This window comes from Myotis nattereri, assembly GCF_964212035.1.
Source record: "Myotis nattereri genome assembly, chromosome: 4".
NCBI classification, from domain to species: Eukaryota; Metazoa; Chordata; class Mammalia; order Chiroptera; family Vespertilionidae; genus Myotis; species Myotis nattereri.
Window position 1 is genome coordinate 105,734,263 of NC_138079.1, and position 18,568 is coordinate 105,752,830.

Here is an 18,568-nt window from a genome sequence, read left to right on the forward strand (position 1 = left end):
CTGCCAGCCCCTGCCAGCTCCCTGCCAGCCCCTGCCAGCCCCTGCCAGCCCCTGCCAGCTCCCTGCCAGCCCCTACCAGCCCCTGCCAGCCCCTGCCAGCTCCCTGCCAGCCCCTGCCAGCTCCCTACCAGCCCCTGCCAGCCCCTGCCAGCCCCTGCCAGCCCCTGCCAGCCCCTACCAGCCCCTGCCAGCCCCTGCCAGCCCCTACCAGCTCCCTGCCAGCCCCTACCAGCCCCTGCCAGCCCCTGCCAGCCCCTGCCAGCCCCCTGCCAGCCCCTGCCAGCTCCCTGCCAGCCCCTACCAGCCCCTGCCAGCCCCTGCCAGCCCCTGCCAGCTCCTGCCAGCCCCTGCCAGCCCCTACCAGCCCCTGCCAGCCCCTGCCAGCCCCTACCAGCTCCCTGCCAGCCCCTACCAGCCCCTGCCAGCCCCTGCCAGCTCCCTGCCAGCCCCTACCAGCCCCTACCAGCCCCTGCCAGCCCCCTGCCAGCCCCTGCCAGCTCCTGCCAGCCCCTACCAGCCCCTACCAGCTCCCTGCCAGCCCCTGCCAGCCCCTGCCAGCTCCCTACCAGCTCCCTGCCAGCTCCCTGCCAGCTCCCTGCCAGCCCCTACCAGCTCCCTGCCAGCCCCTACCAGCTCCCTGCCAGCTCCCTGCCAGCTCCCTGCCAGCCCCTGCCAGCCCCTACCAGCTCCCTGCCAGCCCCTGCCAGCTCCCTACCAGCTCCCTGCCAGCTCCCTGCCAGCTCCCTGCCAGCCCCTGCCAGCTCCCTGCCAGCCCCTGCCAGCCCCTACCAGCTCCCTGCCAGCTCCCTGCCAGCCCCTACCAGCTCCCTGCCAGCCCCTGCCAGCCCCTACCAGCTCCCTGCCAGCCCCTGCCAGCCCCTGCCAGCCCCTACCAGCTCCCTGCCAGCCCCTGCCAGCCCCTGCCAGCTCCCTACCAGCTCCCTGCCAGCTCCCTGCCAGCTCCCTGCCAGCCCCTGCCAGCCCCTACCAGCTCCCTGCCAGCCCCTGCCAGCCCCTGCCAGCCCCTGCCAGCCCCTACCAGCTCCTGCCAGCCCCTGCCAGCCCCTACCAGCTCCTGCCAGCCCCTGCCAGCTCCCTGCCAGCCCCTGCCAGCCCCTACCAGCTCCCTGCCAGCTCCCTGCCAGCCCCTACCAGCTCCCTGCCAGCCCCTGCCAGCCCCTACCAGCTCCCTGCCAGCCCCTGCCAGCCCCTGCCAGCCCCTACCAGCTCCCTGCCAGCCCCTGCCAGCCCCTGCCAGCTCCCTACCAGCTCCCTGCCAGCTCCCTGCCAGCTCCCTGCCAGCCCCTGCCAGCCCCTACCAGCTCCCTGCCAGCCCCTGCCAGCCCCTGCCAGCCCCTGCCAGCCCCTACCAGCTCCTGCCAGCCCCTGCCAGCCCCTGCCAGCTCCCTGCCAGCCCCTACCAGCTCCCTGCCAGCCCCTGCCAGCTCCCTGCCAGCCCCTACCAGCTCCCTGCCAGCTCCCTACTAGCCCCTACCAGCTCCCTGCCAGCTCCCTGCCAGCCCCTGCCAGCTCCCTGCCAGCCCCTACCAGCTCCCTGCCAGCTCCCTGCCAGCCCCTACCAGCTCCCTGCCAGCTCCCTGCCAGCCCCTACCAGCTCCCTGCCAGCTCCCTGCCAGCTCCCTACCAGCCCCTGCCAGCCCCCTGCCAGCCCCCTACCAGCTCCCTGCCAGCTCCCTGCCAGCTCCCTGCCAGCCCCTGCCAGCTCCCTGCCAGCTCCCTGCCAGCTCCCTGCCAGCTCCCTGCCAGCTCCCTGCCAGCTCCCTCAGCTGTGAGACCCTGAGCAAGTCACTCAGCTTCCCTGACCTGTTTCCTTATCCCCGTCTGCGGCTGAAACCTGTTCCTCGCAGAGTGTGATGACGATGAATGGTTTCGTATTGCTTCAATCGAGCACTTTAAAAGTGGTGGCTGAATGTGTCGCTGTAAGAGCAGTTTAACCCCCTCCCAGTACCCTCTCCTGTGAGGGCATCGCCATCTGCTGACCCACTCCTGCCTCCGAACTGCTCGGTCACTCCCAGTTTCCCCCCGTTGGAAATAGCGCTGCAGCAGACACTCAGCACGGACCTCTGCTGTGCCCTGTCCTTGGCCCCGCCCCTCCGAGAATGTGCCCTGAGAGGGGCAGAGCTGAGGGTTGGTGGCCTCTGGGAAACTCGTCCTCTCTCTCCTCACCCCCAGCCCCACAGCCAGCTTCCTCTGAGCTGCGAGGAGCTCCCTGAGCAGCCCCGGCTCCTGCCCAGAGGCCTCTCCTGCAACGTGAGCTCTCCCATCTTTAGAGCAGGCAGCTCGGTGAGTGCCCCGGGCCGGAAGGCAGCGAGCACTCGTGGGTGATATGGGGTTGGACTGGGGGCTCTGTGGTGCCCCCGGGGCTCAGGCCCTTCCTCACCTCCCCTTCCCTCCGGCCAGGTGGTCATCCAGGTGATGTTTCACACGGTGCTGAACAGCTCCTGGGGGGACTCTGTGCAGCTGCACGCCAACTTGAGCTGGTGAGCGGGCCCGGCCCCCCGCCGCACCCCTGCCCTGGACTCACGCACCCCTGCCCTGGACTCACGCTGCCTTGCAGCTCAGGCCAAGCCCTTCTCTCAACGCGGCCTTCCCCTGCCCCATGCAGTGCCAACGAGGACCCGGGCCTCCTGGAGGACAACTCAGCCACCACCAGCGTCCCCGTCCTGTACCCCATCAACATCCTCACTGAAAGGTGAGTCTCGCCTCCCCACCCAGGGCCCAGACCTTGCCTCCCAGCTGTCCCTCAAAGCCCTTCCCTGTTCCAGGGGCATCCCCCACCCCGACCCCGGGGTCATTAGAATTGATGCCAGCTACAACCCAAGAGTCTTCCACACACAAAAGAGCGAAGGCCCTTTTAGAGCCCTGAGTCAGATCAGCGTTTACTGATAGAAGAAAGAGCACGCGCTGACCTTCCCAGACTGTGCGGCACCGCTCAGCCCACGCTCTCCTGGGGCGTCCAGCGCCCGGGGAGCGGCTGTGCCCCCCAGTTCACTAACGAGCAGCCTCCTGCAGCTCGGAAGCACTGACGCGGAATCTGAACTTGAGTCTGAGTCCAAGGCCCCAGCCAAGCTCTTTAGTTTTCAGCTGCTCTGGGCCCCCTTCCTTCCTGCCCAGCGCCGCGGGCAGAGGTGAGAGAAAAGCTCTCCGTGGCTTTGCCCGCTCGGAGCTGATACTCAGATAACAGAGCCCGAACTCCTGGCACATGGAAGCAGTGGGTTCAGGATATTGTGGAAGGGAGGACCCAGGGGGGTCACTCGTTGGATTTTCTCGTTTGCAGGAAAGGAGATGAAGCCAGAGAAGTGGAGGGTGGCTTTTCAAGGTGGCTCGGGGAGACGAGCACAGGGCAGGCCCGCGCCAGGGTGTCTGGTGCCTTTGAAACAAATGCCGGACACAATGCTGTTGTCAGAAGCGCGCTATGAAATTAGAGCCAGGAGGGACGGTGTGGGCTGGAGGAGAGATGGAAGGGGCAGGGAAAGCTGGGGCTTGAGCCGGGGTCTGGAGCGTGGGGACAAGGGCCAGGGAGGAGGGGACATTCTCATCGGGGAGAACAGCCTGGAGAAGGCACGGAGGCAGCCAACCGCCAGGCAGGTCTGGGAGCCGGCGACTCCGGACACGGACAAGGCAGGTCTGTGCGGGGCCAGCAGGCAGGCAGACCGGGATCTGGCTTGGGACCTGACCTTGTGGGGGCTGGGAGCCTCTGCTGGATTCCGTGTGGTGAGTGGCAGGATCAAGAGCGCTGTTAGGAAGGTCGAGGGAGAGATGGGGTGGGGAGGCGGCCGGAGGCTGGCGCACCCGCGGAGGCGAAGAGCAGTGGCACCAGCACGGGCGACCCCGTGAGGTGGTGTGTGCTGCCCTTGCCGGCAGGACTTTGGGCAAGAGGCTGACCCCTCCCACCAGCCTTAGTCTCCGAAGGGAAATCGCGGGCGATGTGAGGATTACGCGGTCGCCAGCGAGGTCCCCGCCAGTGCTGGCCGCTCAAAGGCTTCCCCTGGCCCAGCCCCCTGGGTGGCCTCTGGGTCGCCGTCCTCTCCCCCTTCGACCTCTGCTCTTCTCTCTCCACAGCCAGGACAACTCCACACTCTACGTAAGCTTCACCCCCAAGGGGGCCAAGGTCCACCATGTCCAGCACACCTACCAGGTATGAACCGCAGTGTGAAAGGTGCCTGAGGGGCACACCCATGCAGCCCCTGCCTGGACCGAGGGTGCAGGGACAGTCAGACGGGGCCTCGCCGCGGGGGGTGCGGCCTCTGCTGTCCTCCAGCCCTTTCTGTGCTTCCGGGACAGCGCCCTGGCCGCTGCCCACCGCCGGAGACGCTGCTTTAGCAGCACAGCCCCCGAGGGCCAGCCGGCCGGAGCGAGATCCGGCTTTTCATTCGAACGTTTACCGAGGCGCTGTTCTAGGTTAGGTGCTTTGCTAGGCTCTGGGCAGCAGCAGGTGAAACAGGGTCCCTGTCCACTCACCAAACCCAAGCTCTGTGCCTGGTGCTCATGCACACAGCCCGCATAATCCCCACACCCACCGGGGAGAGCCTTAACCGGGGGGGGGGGAGGCGTCGCCATTCCCGTTTCTCAGATGCGAGGTCTGTGGCCCAGGCAGGTCCAGAACTGGCCCGGGTTAGCCAGCCGACGAGGGGAAAGGTCAGGTTCACGCTCTTAGTTGAATACGAAGATCCCTGTGTTTAGCCTCGAAGTTAAGGCCTGTGGTTAACGGCGGTCCTCACTGCGGAACTCGGGAGGAGGCCACCCCTGAGTGCGAGGCGTGAGGAGCCCCAGGCTTTCTTAGTGGGCCCTCAGGAGAGGCTTAGGCACTGACCAGCCAAGAGCATTTTCATCTGACTGCGGGGAAAATTGAGGCCCAAAGAGGACACGTCTCACCCAGGGCCGCTCTGGAGTCAGGGCAGACCGGAGAGGAGCCCAGCCGTAGGGGACCCGAGCCGTTCCGGCCCCTTCCGAACAGGGCTGGAGCCAGCTCCCGGGACTGAGACGCGGGGGCGCGGCCTTTGGGGGGAGAGGCCCCGGGCGGTGGAATGGAGCGTTTGGCTCAGGCAGCTGAGCTGGCTCCCAGTTCCCGCGGGAGCTGGACCAGGGCACTCGTATGACCAGGCAGGCCTGGGCCCAACCCCAACTCTGCCATTCGCACACCGGGTGGCCTTGGGCAGGGACCTACCTGCCGTGCCTCAGCTCCCCCTTCACAAATGGAGTTTGAAATAAGAACGTGGAGGTGGCCGTGAGGTGCAGTGGGTTGCGTCCTCCCTGTAGAGCGCTTGGGGCAGTGCCTGGGAAGTGGGTTGTGCGAGGGGCGAGGTGGGTGCTGTGCTGCAGCCCTGAGACGCCCCAGCTGCTCTGGAAGCCTCCTTATGGTCCTGCCTCCCTGAGCCCAGAACCAGCTCAGAACCCTTGAGCTGCCCCTTCCCCTCAGAAGAGCCTGCAGGGCTAGACACCTCCATCCGCCGCACCGCCCTCCAGCGCTGGGAGCCGAGCCGCCAGTCCAGCGCCTGGCCCCCACGCAGCCGCTCTCGCTAACGACCCTAATGTGATCTCCGTTTGCACTAGACCCGGCCAGTGTGGGACGCTGGCGATCATTCCCCCTCTTTTGGAACTGTCCCCTTAGCCAGGCCCTTCTTGCCACGAGGAGGCCAGCTCTCACAGTGGAGGTTTATTATGAGCTCGACGGGCGTGAAGCCCAGTGAGAGCTGGACGGCGGGACCGTCTTCCTCGCTGGCAAGGAGCACAGCTTCAGGCCGACCCGAAACCTTTGGAACTCTGCCATTTACAGCTGTGTGGCCTTCGACAGTTCACTTACCCTCTCTGAGCCTCAGCTTTTCCATCTATAAAGCAGGGATATTAACACCTACTTTATGGAGTTGTACTGGGGAGCAAATGAGGAAATACGTTGCAAGTGCTTAGCCTCGTCCTTGCCACGTGAGGCATCTGTGAGCTTACCTGTCTTGGTGTTATTGTTACCGCTGTTACCCAAGGACAGAGATGGAGCACTAGGTTGATGAGAGCACCCAAGGACAGAGTGCTCGAGGTTGAAATGCCAGCTCTGGTGCTTGGTAGCGGCAGACAAATTAGTGCATCTCTCTGAGCCTCAGGGCTCTCATCTGTGAAATGGGGGTGGGAGCATCGTCCACCACAGAGAGGACGCGTTTAGTGGGAATCAGAAGAGGCCTCGCACGCAGTGCTCAGTAAATGGTGACACTGCCCGCGGGTTCTAACCGTCTGTTTCTGCTCTGTCATCACCGCCGTTCCCTCAGAGCCGGTGTCTGGCTCTGGGCTGGTGCTACCGACTGCTCTGTATCGGTGTCCACAGGGTCCGTGTCCCCGTTTCAACTGACACCCCAGATTGTGTCCCTCCTCATTCTCCAGCACACCTGGCCCTGCAGCGTGTCGCTCATCTCCACTGGGACGTCTTCCTACCATCTTTTCCTTTTGTTGGTCTTTGAACAGCTTTATTGATATACTAGAGGCCTGGTGCACAAAATTTGTGCACAGGTAGGGTCCCTAGGCCTGGCCAGTGATCAGGGCTGGTCGGGGCCTTCCTTCCCCCAGCTGCCGGCTGCCGGCTGCCAGCTGCCAGCCAGGGCCTTCCTTCATTCCACACTGCCCCCTGGTGGTCAGCGCACATCATAGCAAGCAGTTGAACTCCCGGTCGGTCAAACTCCCGAGGAGACAATTTGCATGTTAGCCTTTTATTATGTAGGATAATTCATATACCACACAATTTACCCGCTTCAAGTATACAAGATGATGGTATTTTTAGTATATTTACAAAGTTGTGCTACCATCACCATAATCTCATTGTGGGACATTTTCACTTCTCCAAAAGGAAGCCCAGTGCTCATTTGTAGTCACTCCCTCATCCTCGCTGCCCCAGCTCCTGGCCACCATTACTTTTGTCTCTGCATGGGTTTACCTATTCGGACATTACACATGACTGAAATCAGACAGCATGTGGTCTTTTGTGACAGGCTTCTTTCGCTTAGCGTAGTGCTTTCAGGGTCCATCCATGATGTGGCATGCATCAATATTTCATTCCTTTTTATTGCCAAATAATATTCCATTTGTAAGACAGGCTACATTTGATTTATACGTTTATCAGATCATAGACATTTGGGTTGTTTTCATTTTATTATCTTTTTCTATACCAGCATCTTCTCTGGTTTGCTTAGACTCCTTTATTTTTTTTTTTTAAATATATCTTTATTGATTTCAGAGAGGAAGGGAGAGGGAAAGAGTGACAGAAACATCAATGATGAGAGAGAATCATTGATTGGCTGCCTCCTGCATGCCCCCTACAGGGGATCAAGCCCGCAACCTGGGCATATGCCCCTGATCAGAATCGAACCTGGGACCCTTCAGTCTGCAGGTCGACGCTCTATCCACTGAGCCAAACCAGCCAGGGCTGCTTAGACTCCTTTAATCGCCCCAGTTCTTCCCCTCAAACAAAACTTCCAAGTCGGTGAACTTCTCCTTCCAACACGCCTGGACCACTGCCTCCTCACGTGGTGTTGTCGGTCCCTCTTCTCCCCTCGTCCCCAGTCCTGCTCAGACTGAGCGTCTCGTCTTCTTGCTCCTGGATCCCCGGCCCGGCTCCGAGCTTGGGCCTTGACCCGCCTTTCCCACTGCTTCCCACCCAATGCCTGCAGAGCCCCCTGGCACCACCCTCCTCGGGCGCTTCCCGTGACTCCCCGGCCTCCCTGACTGCGTACCCCCAGGCCTTCCGGGCCCCACAGTCTGAGCCCAAGTCTCCTTTCCAGACTTGTCTCCTCTCCCTCCCCAAGCACCTCCCCTCCCTCTGGCCACGCCACACTCACCTTGTGTCGCCTCACTCCTTTCTCTTTCTGGGTACCGGTCCCCATCTTCACCTGTTCATTTCCTGTATCTTTCACAGTTAAATTCAGATGCTGCCTCTGACAGGAGGTCTTTTTAGTTTAATCTAACTGACATTTTAAAAGCATCCGCAGCCTGGCCGGTGTGGCTCAGTGGGTTGAGCGTCATCTCATGCACCAGAACGTTCCCAGTTTGATTCGCAGTCGGGGCACATGCCTGGGTTTGGGCTCAGTCCACGAAGGGGGCGTGCAGGAGGCAGCTGATCCACGTTCTCTTTCACATCTATGTTTCTCTCGCTCTCCCTCTTCTTTCCTCTCTCTCTAAAAATCACTAAAAAAAATCTTTTAATAAAATAAAAAGTGTCCACAAAGGTTTGCTGAGAGAGTGAATAATAGAATGCCTCAAACTGGATATATATTTCCCTGCCTGACCTCCCTGAGGCGTTCATGTTTATACATTTCTGGGCCTTCCAGCCCAAGCACAGCCAGCTCTTTTGTACAAAAGGTACTCAGGAAATGTTTCTTACGTTAGGTCAATGCAATTGCCAAAATGAGTCTTTCCCAACCCGCATTGTGTAAATAATTCTTGCAGCGAACCTTGTTAAATGTCATTCATGCTTTTACTCATTCAGAAAATGACTTTTCTGGAGGCCTGTTATGTGCTAGTCTCTGTGCCAAGCAGTAGTGCATCGCAGGTGAAATAAGCCACAGCTCCTCTCTCGGGAGCCCTCCGCCCAGTGGAGATACGGATGCGCGAGCAGACACGTGGCCATCCCGCTGGGGAGCAGGATGCTGTGGACACACAGGGGTGGGCAGCTGCCCTGTTCTTGAGGCGAACTTTCAGGATGGTATTGAGCAGTGACTTGCAGGATGGGGAGGGTTTGCCACGTGGAGAAGGCAGAGAGGCACATGTGACCCACAGGTGTCATTGAGGACGGGGGGCGGGGGGTGCCCACAGCCTAACACATGGGCCTCAGCCAGTGAGGGCTGGAGTTGGGTTGGCATTAGGGTGGCCGGCATTCAGGGCTCAGCAGCCATCTGTCCTCTGTACCAGGTGAAGATTCAGCCGTTTGCCCATGACCCCAACGTGCCTGCCCTGGAGGCCTTGATTGGGGTACCAGTGCCTCAGAGTGAGGGGCCCATCACTCACACGTGGGCTGTGCAGATGGTGAGTGCTGCCCAGCGGAGAGCGTGCCCAGGGCTGTGGGGGCGCGTCAGAGAGGGTGCCGATGCTGGGCGGGGAGTGAGGGGGGAGGAGGCCTGTCCCGCTCGGGGGGTGTCAGAATCTGCCCAGGAACGCCCAGGTCTGTCGGGTGGCGAGGACGGCCAGGGTCCTCTCAGCTCTGGACTAACTGATCCTCGTTCCTAGGAGCCTCCTGTCCACTGTCACAATGAGAGCCTGGAAAGGCCCCCCAGCGCGGCTGAGGTATGGACGTGTGAGTGCGAGGGGCGGGCAGCGTGCCGGCGGGAGGACAGCCCTCAGCCCTGCTCGTCCTTGTTCCCAGCAGCCCTGCTTGCCTGGAGCCCAGTTCCGCTGCCCAGTGGCCTTCCAGCGGGAGATCCTCGTCCGAGTGACCGGGACTGTGGAGCTGGTGGGGGAGATCAAGGTAGCGCTGCCGGTGACCCACAGGAGGGCTTGGGGGGTGGGGGTTCTCACCTGAGGTCTTCCTGCATTTCCTGTGTTATCTTGAACAGTCCCCGATGTTTACACACTTGCAGGTGAAAGAGAACCATGATGTTTGAAATGAGCAGGGCTGTTCTCAAAGGTTCCTTGTGGGAAAGCTTGCCTCCCAGCGGGGGGAGTGGCGCACGGGGCTGCAGAGCTCCAGGCCGGCTGTGATGCGCCCCCTGGGACCCATTCTCCCCCCTTGAGTGGAGGTGGGGCCGGAGCCAGCGGGTCCTGGGGCCCGTGCGCGGCCCTGATGCCTCCCCACCCCTCCCACAGGCCTCCTCCATGACCAGCCTCTGTAGCTCCCTCTCCGTCTCCTTCAACAGCAGCAAGCACTTCCATCTCTACGGCAGCAACGCCTCCCTGGCCCAGGTAGCCACCTCCCCACCTTCTCCTCCTGCTCCTCAGACGCCCCGGGGGCAGAGGGCAGCAGAGAGGCCTGAGGGACCCCAGGGCAGACAGGGAGAGGTTTGGGCCGAGCACAGTGAGAGCCACCAGCCTGGGCCCAGGCTCCCGTGGCAGCCGCCGCGGGCTCTCACCGCCACCGGTCGGCAAGCAGGCCGCAAGGTCACCTGTCCAAGGTGCGTCAGGTAGAGATGGGTTTGATGGCAGCTCAGCCAAGGGGGCCCCACTCCGCAGGCAGAGCATGACCGGAAGACGCTAGGGCGAGAGAGCAGCAAGTGCAGGGCCAAGGCCGAGAGAGTGGGGGCGGAGGGGGGCAGGTTCGAGAGCCGAAGGCTCAGAGCAGGAGAAGGGAAGCTGCAGCTAAAGAGGCGAGCAGAGCAGAAACGCTTCTGGGAGGCTTTGCAGGCGGAGCTGCGATTCTGGCATTTCCTCCTGGAACTGAGGGGCCGCCTCGGGGACGGTGGTGTGTGTTCGCCAGCTCGCGCTGGTGGCCGCAGCGGGAGGGCCTGGGCCAGAGCCTGGTGTGACACAGTCCAGACTGGAGATTCGAAGACCCGGAGACTGAGGCCAGGTTCGCAAGACATCTTGGGGTGGGGGCCTTCTCTGCACTCCCTCCTCTCGTCCTCCCCCAGGCCGTCCTGAAGGTTGAAGTCGTGTATGAGAAGGACATGCTCTATCTCTACGTGCTCAGCGGCACCGGGGGGCTGCTGCTGCTGCTGCTCATCTTCCTGGCGCTCTACAAGGTCGGAGCTCTGGGAGGCACGGGCGTGGCTGAGTGACAGGCTGGGGATGGGGAATGGCAGGGTCAGGGAGGAGAATGGCAAGCCCAGGGCTGGGGACCAGGGAGAGGACCAGAGCCAGGCGCTGGGGTGCAGAGGCGCGGGCCATAAGCACGGCCCCTGCCTCTGTGGGGCTCACAGTCTCGGGGGAGACACAGGGACACGTGACGGAGGCTGCTGTGCGGGGCCTGGTGCTCAGGAGCCTGTAGGCAGGAGCCTCGCGTAGGCCGGGGCTGCGAAGGCCTCCCAGGGAGGCCGCACTGGAGTTGGGCTTTGAAGGGTGCGGGGAAGTTAGCCAGAGGAAGGGCGCTGGCGGGCAGATGTTGCCTGTAAAATAGGCAAGTAGTCCCGGAAAGAGCATAAAATTAAAGTTTCTTTCTATTGAACCCCAGAGGGTTGTCATGAAAACAACTTTTTTGTTTCTATTCCGTAGGTTGGGGTTTTGTTGTTGACATATGTATGTGAGAGAGAGAGAGAGAGAGAGAGAGAGATCAGCGTATGTCTGTATCTGTAGAAAATGCATATGGATTAGACTGTGTAACTGCCTGGGAACTTGAATTATTCCCAGATGTTATATTTCGATGCCCTCCCGTCTGAGCACAATTATATCCACTTCTCGCTTTGTAACCAGTGGTTTCCTGCCCTCTGGGTGCCCCATCGTTTGTTTAACATGCTCTCTATTGGTGAACAATTAGGGTGTTTGTAATTTACATCTGTTTCAAGCAGAAAAGGTTCTTGTTGCCCACGTCTTCGCACACTGGTCCAAATAGTCTTTAAAACTAATTCCTAGCCCTGGAATTGCTGAGCCAAATGATATATATGTTTTGAGCTTTCAATAGAGACTGCATGACACATACTAAGCACTGGGTAAGCATGGGCTCTAGATATTGTAATATGCCTCCCGAGCCACCCACCTGAAGTATTGGTACCTGGCGTCCTCCTGAGCCGAAAGAACGGACCAGTAGCCCTAACTGCTTTGGCTCCGTGGGTAGAGCGTCGGCCTGCGGACTGAAGGGTCCCGGGTTCGATTCTGATCAGGGCACATGTCTGGGTTGTGGGCTCGATCCCCAGTAGGGGGCGTGCAGGAGGCAGCCGATCAATGATTCTCATCATTGACGTTTCTAACTCTCTCTCCCTCTCCCTTTCTCTTTGAAATCAATAAATATATATTTATATATTTTTTTAAAAAAAAGAATGAACCAGGAAGCGTACAGCTTTTTAGCACTTTGCCAAGAACCAGGTGTGGCAGGCGCTCTCGCCCATCCCTGGAGTGGAACCACGAGTCCGTGGTTTATTAACATAGAAAGTGCTTTCATGTTTTGCCGGGACCAGCTGTGCTCCAGGGACTGTCTGCTCACTCAGCTCTGGTCTTCCTGCAGGTCGGCTTCTTCAAACGGAACCTGAAGGAGAGGATGGAGGCCGCCGACGCCGCCAGTGGGATCCCTGGAGAAGGCCCTGGGCAGGTGGCGGCGGCGGAAGAGGCCACGGATCCGAGCAGCGTGGATCTCCTCCCCAAGGAGGAGGCCCTGGACGGAGGCGGCACGGACTGAGGCCCAGGCCTGACGCAGAGGGCCCCGGGCTGGACTTGGGGTGCTGGCGCCACTCTGCTCTACCTGCACGTCACTCCGGTCCCCTAGCCCAGCAGTCACCGACCTTTCGGACCTCGCGGACCCCCAGTGGTCCGGACCACCGGTTGGCAACCGCTGTCGCCAGTCTGCCCCTCCCTAGGCTCCCGGCTCTCAGTCCTGAACATGGAGCTCACTCCCGCTTGCCTCCAAGGGACGGGCCAGGAAGGCTGCCACGGTGAGGCCTTGTGGGTACCAGCTGGTCCTGGCTTCTAACAGCCCCTCGTAGCGTCCTCCCTGGAAGAGAGCGTCTGATCTAAATTTGGAGAAACTAGTCCCGGGATCCAGTGATCCTCCCAGCCCTCACACCCACCTGCCACGGGGGCCCGCTCTCCCCTGCACGGTCCGGCCTCCATTCTGCCGCCAGCGAGCAGATCTGATGTGTGTCACCGCTTCTGCTGCAAACCGTTGCTCTGTAGCTAGAGACCAAGTTCCTTAACGTGCCTTCCAAACCCGCAAAACAGCCTCACTGTGCCCATGCCCCAGGCCTTCCTGGCCTCTGGCACAGCCCTCCCACCGCCCCGCGAAGCTCCCGTTACACAGGCCTTTCTCGCTCGCCGCCTTCACCCAGGCTGCTTTCTGCCCGGACGTCCTCCCCCTCCTCCTGGCTGACTCTCCTCCGTCTTCAGACCTCATCGCTCACATCGACCCCAGGGCAGCCCGCCCCCGACTCACCTGGGCTCCCGTATCACCGCCCTTACACTCGCCTGCAACTGTCCGTCCCAGCAGGGATCCTGTTTGTTCATCGTGAGATGATTTATTTCATCTCCGTGTCTCAAATCCCGCAGTGAGCTCCCTGGGTGGGGACCGTGCCTTGGCATCCCTGATGATGTCACAGAGCCAGACGCGTCGTCGGTGCTTGACACAGTGTCACTCCATTAATGACGGGGCCGGAGGGGAGATAGAGGAAAGCGTGTGGATGGGCCGTGGCATCCCTTCTGAAGGCTCAGTCTTCCGCAGGCGCCTCCTCCACAGTCCCCGCCCGGACTCACCCACACCCCCACCGGCCTCCCCTGCCAGACTCTGAGCTCAGGGGCGGGGCCCTGGCTCCCAGCGCCAATAAATGGGAAAGTCTGTCCAATTCTGTGATGTTTCTGTGCCGGGGCCACGTTCCAGCCTGGCTCATTCAATGAGCATTTTCTTCTCACTGAGTGGGACCCAAACAGTAGCTCTCCTCCCCCCCCCCCCCCCCTCTCTCTGAGGACCCTGGGCTCACCTGTGGGCTAGTTCAAAAGAGAAGCAGGGAGAGACACCGGAAGTGAGGAGGCTAGGGAAGCACTGACAATTCACTAAGGGGTGAGAGTAGACTAGACTCTCCCTTTTTTAAAAACCCTGAGGCCCCCTCCTTTAGACTGGACAGGGGGGCCAGTCACCACTGCCCTCTTGGGGCCCCTTTTCACTGTCGGGACTATCACAGAGCAACAGCGTCTGTGGGGTGAGCCTGCAGGTTGTGTTCACTTACGTGACATTTCTTTGAATGCTTTGTGTCATACTCTGTTCTGTGCTCCGAGGACATGGGAAGCTTCACTCCATCGAGAACACAGTGAGAGGGTAGAAATGTGATTCCAGGTAGTGAGAGGGCTGCGAAGAAATAAATCAAAAGACCAAGTTAGAGGGTGATGGAGAGGGTCCTCTTAGATAGGTGGTCAGGAAAGTCTCTCTAAAGAGGTGATATTCTGTGACGGGGGGCGGGGGGGGGGTGCGGGGGGGGGGGCGGGGAAAGTCGATATTTGCATCCAGTTTGGAAGCAAAAAAGCACAGAAGATCTGGGAGGCGTGCCCTGGCCGGTGTGGCACGGTTGGTTGGGTGGCATCCAGTGCAACAAAAGGTTGCTGGTTCGATTCCCGGTCAGGGCACAGGCCCGGGGTTTCCAGCTCAGTTTCTAGTGGGGTGGGGTGCAGGAAGCAACCAATCACATCAATGCTTCTCTCTCTCCTCCTCCCTTCCTTCCTTTTTAAAAAGAAAATATTTTTAAAGTTAATTGTTTTAAAAAGATCTGGAGGCTTAGTTCAGGACCAGACCTGCCATCATCGTCCCCAGACATCCCACCTCCCTGACCAGCACCTGTCCTCGCATATCTGTGGCCTTTGCCCATGTGCTCCCCTCGCCAGCATGTGCAGTCCCCCCCTTTCCTATCCATGAAAACCCTCCTACTTCAAAGCACTTCAGAGCTTTTCTCAGTCCCACAATTCCTGGACAAAAGCACCGTCCACACCACGCTGTTTCTGCCTCATTGGGGCGCATAATGTTGTGGAGGGACATTCGCAGGAATAAGACCACCGACTCCAATTAGGTCTGAAACAGCAAGCGAGGATTTATTAAGCTGGCCAGCGACTACAGTTACAGCACCCCGCGGGAGCAGAGGCTGAACTGCAGCGCCGACTACAGGAGTTACATTTTATGATTAAATTCTGTGCAGGCCCAGAGAAACGGTGTCTTTCAAATTCTGGGCCCCCCCATGTGGAGGAAGCTCTCTTTATTTATACTTTTTCCAGTCCTTTGTCTCCCAAATTTGGAATGAGACTTCCGGGCCTTCTGAGAAAGAAGGCCTGCGTGCTGGGAAGGGGCCATGAGACCATATTTCAAGGCCTGGCCTGATGTCAGTACCTTCCTATCTGTGTGTTTTAGGAACAGACAGCACAGCATGACCCGTCTGGCCGAAGCGCCAGATATGCAGCCCAGCACATTCCCCACTGGTTTTATGTACATGAGTCAAATCATTGACTCTTTTGGGTCATTGTTGGGGAGGGACCCCTGAGGACTACAAGCTTGATAGAATTAATTCTTTGCTGAATAAAGTCAGTGGGCTTGTTTATAAGATAAGGGCCTGGAATGATCTCTAGAGGGTGCGAAGAGTCCTGGACTCTCTATCTTGCCTGGGCTGTCATAAGCCGGGTGTGATGAAGCCACATCAGGATCCCGTCGACCTTGACTGCCGTGGGGGTGGTCCTTTCCAGGTAGGAGTCAGTCCTTGGTTGGCAAATTTCTTTACCCAAACAGAGTCACCAGGTTGGAAGGGATGAACCAGATACAGGCAGATCATCTCGGACTTGCTTCTGGTCTGCTTTCTGGGTAGACTGTAAAGCCTGAAAGAACTCCTGCAGGATTTTTCAATAAGTCCTCGCCGCTTGCCCGGTGATGGATGGGGGAGAGCCTCCTGCCCTAGATAGGGGGGCCCTCTCACCCCTGCCGGGAATCTCACTGCGGCCTCCAAATGTTATGGGTTCACTCAGCGAGATAGACCACCAACTCAGAATTTAAATTTAAGAGCCTTTATTAAGCTGGCCAGCTGACTACAGCCACAGCACCCTGCCGAAGCAGAGGTTGAACTGCAGCCCAGACTACAGGAATTACAGTATTTTTATTTGCAAAAACCACAAAGTTACAAAACCTTAGTTCCCGACACAGTATAGCATCATTACAGTGACTACCTCCCTATCTATGTGTTCTAGGAGCAGAGCGTACAGCGTCCTGGGAAGGGGCCATGAGACCATATCTCAAGGCCTGGCCTGGAGTCAGTACCTTCCGATCTGTGTGTTTTAGGAACAGACAGCACAGCGCGCCCCGTCTGGCCGAAGCCCAGATATGCAGCCCAGCACATTAACACTGACTGTGTGGGCTCCTGCCTCGAGAGCAGGTTCTGGAAGGCGAGCCTCAGGCTTCACCCACATATGTTACCAACGCTGACCCTCACCAGGGCGGGCACAAAGGAAGTGCCCTCAGATGTTTTGGTTTCAGGACCTCTTTATACTCTTAAGAATTATTGAGGACCCCAAAGAGGTTTGTTGTTTTTTTTTTTTTTTTTTTTTTACATGGATTATATCCAGTTATATCTGGCTAGAAATTAAATGGAGACAAATGTAAAGCATAACACCCAAGCCTTCAGGCCACACAGCCCATCAGAGTGATGCCATCGGCCATGATGAATCACGTGGCCTCTAGGAAACACTCTGCTCATGGGAGAGAGACGGCGACAAAGTAAACAACAGCTTAGTGTTGATACGAAAGGAGTCAAACCCAGTCAGCCCTGGGTTTGAATCCAGCTCCGCTGTGCGATGTGGGGCAATTTCTTATCCTCTCTGGGACTCATTGCTTCATCTGTAAAATAGAAATAACTGTACAGGGGTGGGCAAAAGTAGGTTTGCAGTCATTTGTATGGAAAATAATAAACAATAATACAAGAATAAACTCTGTGTTTCACATACTCAAAACAGTAAACCTACTTGTGCTCCATCTCAGGGCCATTATGACCATTAAATGGCCCTTATAAACTGTGGGTCACTGTTCCTAGCCCATCGGTGCCTGATAACAGTGGGCAGAAATGGTGGTTTATTTTTTTTAATGTAATTTTATTGATTTCAGAGAGGAAGGGGGAGAGAGAGAAACATCAATGATGACAGAGAATCATAGATCGGCTGCCTCCTGCACGCCCCCCACTGGGGATGGAGCCCACAACCCAGGCACGTGCCCTTGGCTGGAATCGAACCTTCTGTCCGCAGGCTGACACTCTATCCACTGAGCCAAGCCGGCTACAGCAGAAATGGTGGTTTAGATGTGTAGGATGATGTGGTAAAAGCAGTGTCTCGGACCACAAGTCAAGACAGCTGGTGTTGGAGTTCTGGCTCTCCCACTAGCTCTCCCACCGTGATCTTAGGAAGACGCATGCTCTTCCTGGGTCTGGTCTGCCCCACCTGGGATCTGGAGGTACCTTGGGAATTGTCACGAGAGAAAGGGGTGGGGGCTGAGCAGCTGAGCCCCACCCTCATTTGATCAGCTTTTATATACTAACTAGTAGCCTGGTGCACGAAATTGATGCACATTAAAAGGGAATTAGAGGAAATATTTTAATATTGCTATTTGCCCTTTCTCTATAATAGAAGTGTCAGAGATGAAAGAAAATTAGTAAAATGTATATGAAAATCTCCCTCCTGCCCTAACCAGTTTGGCTCAGTGGATAGAGCGTCGGCCTATGGACTCAAGGGTCCCAGGTTCCATTCCAGTCAAGGGCATGTACCTGGGTTGCGGGCACATCCCCAGTAGGAGGTGTGCAGGAGGCAGCTGATCGATGTTTCTCTCTCATCAATGTTTCTAACGCTCTATCCCTCTCCCTTCCTCTCTGTAAAAAATCAATAAAATATATATATTTTTAAAAATCTCCCTCCTGTCAGAGTCTGGGGCACACTGTGGGACCCAGAGTCAAGTCCCCACCCACCTGCACATGCTTCGAAATCGCAGGAGACCCAGACCTGGACAGCCCCAATCCCCATCAAGCCCCACCAGGTGGGGGACACGGCCTGAGGTCCCCCACCCCGGCCAGGCGCCACGCAGCCTCAGGTCCCTACTAATAGGTCGTTACGCATCACAGCATGATAACCATTTGCATATTAGCCTTTTTTTAATGATGTTCTGTGCATGCACGCTACTTTATCAATTAAGCACCACAGGCACCGTGCCCAGGGCCTCCCAGCTTAAAAGGGCATGAGCATGTTTGGAAGCTGAAAAAAGAATCAACTCCAAAATATAAAAATTAAATTGTATAATTGAAATAAATGCTGAAGTAATGTCTCCAAATGTAGTATTTCAGGTAGTCAAATGCAGTTCTATGTATATACTTACATACTAGTATATGAACTATATTAAGTATAGGAGTCAGAGTATTTTAATATTTGAACTTTTTTTTTATTATTATTGATTTTTTACAGAGAGGAAGGGAGAGTTAGAAACATCGATGAGAGAGAAACATCGATCAGCTGCCTCCTGCACATCCCCTACTGGGGATGTGCCCGCAACCCTGGTACATGCCCTTGACCGGAATCGAACCCGGGACCTTTCAGTCCGCAGGCCAATGCTCTATCCACTGAGCCAAACCGGTTTCGGCAATATTTGAACTTTTGTATGGTAGGGTGTCTGTACAAAAATGTGCATAACGTTTATAAAGATCTTTAAAAGACTGAGACTTTAAGGGATCTACTTCCAAAAATAATGAAAACTTTGAAAACCACTAAACACAACCAAACCCTACTGAACCACATGCTCTCTAGGCCCTTCCAGGGCTTGCAGGCCTGAGAGGCTGGACTGAAATGTGCTGAGGAGCGGTTTCCTCTTGGCAAGTTACACGGCCCTGAGGCTGGGCACGGGGTGGGGATGAGGGCAGGATCCTGAGCCCTAGAGACCTTAGAGCAACACACCCCACCTGCCTTGAGGCCAAGCTGGGGACAGGTGGAGCGGGCGGACCTG

The 18,568-nt window shown here is 57.8% G+C and overlaps 1 protein-coding gene across 2 annotated transcripts in view; it reads left to right on the forward strand.

Moving 5' to 3' along the window:
* The window catches only part of ITGAL (integrin subunit alpha L), a 37,823-nt gene extending 24,412 nt beyond the window's left edge, over positions 1-13,411 (forward strand). For both annotated transcript variants that reach the window (XM_081089576.1, XM_081089577.1), the window contains exons 22-31: positions 2,194-2,304; positions 2,422-2,501; positions 2,627-2,713; positions 4,084-4,159; positions 8,908-9,021; positions 9,223-9,279; positions 9,359-9,460; positions 9,799-9,894; positions 10,560-10,670; positions 12,086-13,411. In XM_081089576.1, the coding sequence (XP_080945702.1) occupies positions 2,194-2,304; positions 2,422-2,501; positions 2,627-2,713; positions 4,084-4,159; positions 8,908-9,021; positions 9,223-9,279; positions 9,359-9,460; positions 9,799-9,894; positions 10,560-10,670; positions 12,086-12,256 (1,005 nt within the window). In that variant the 3' untranslated portion in view covers positions 12,257-13,411. The remainder of the gene's footprint in view (positions 1-2,193; positions 2,305-2,421; positions 2,502-2,626; positions 2,714-4,083; positions 4,160-8,907; positions 9,022-9,222; positions 9,280-9,358; positions 9,461-9,798; positions 9,895-10,559; positions 10,671-12,085) is intronic.
* Positions 13,412-18,568: the final 5,157 nt, after the last annotated feature.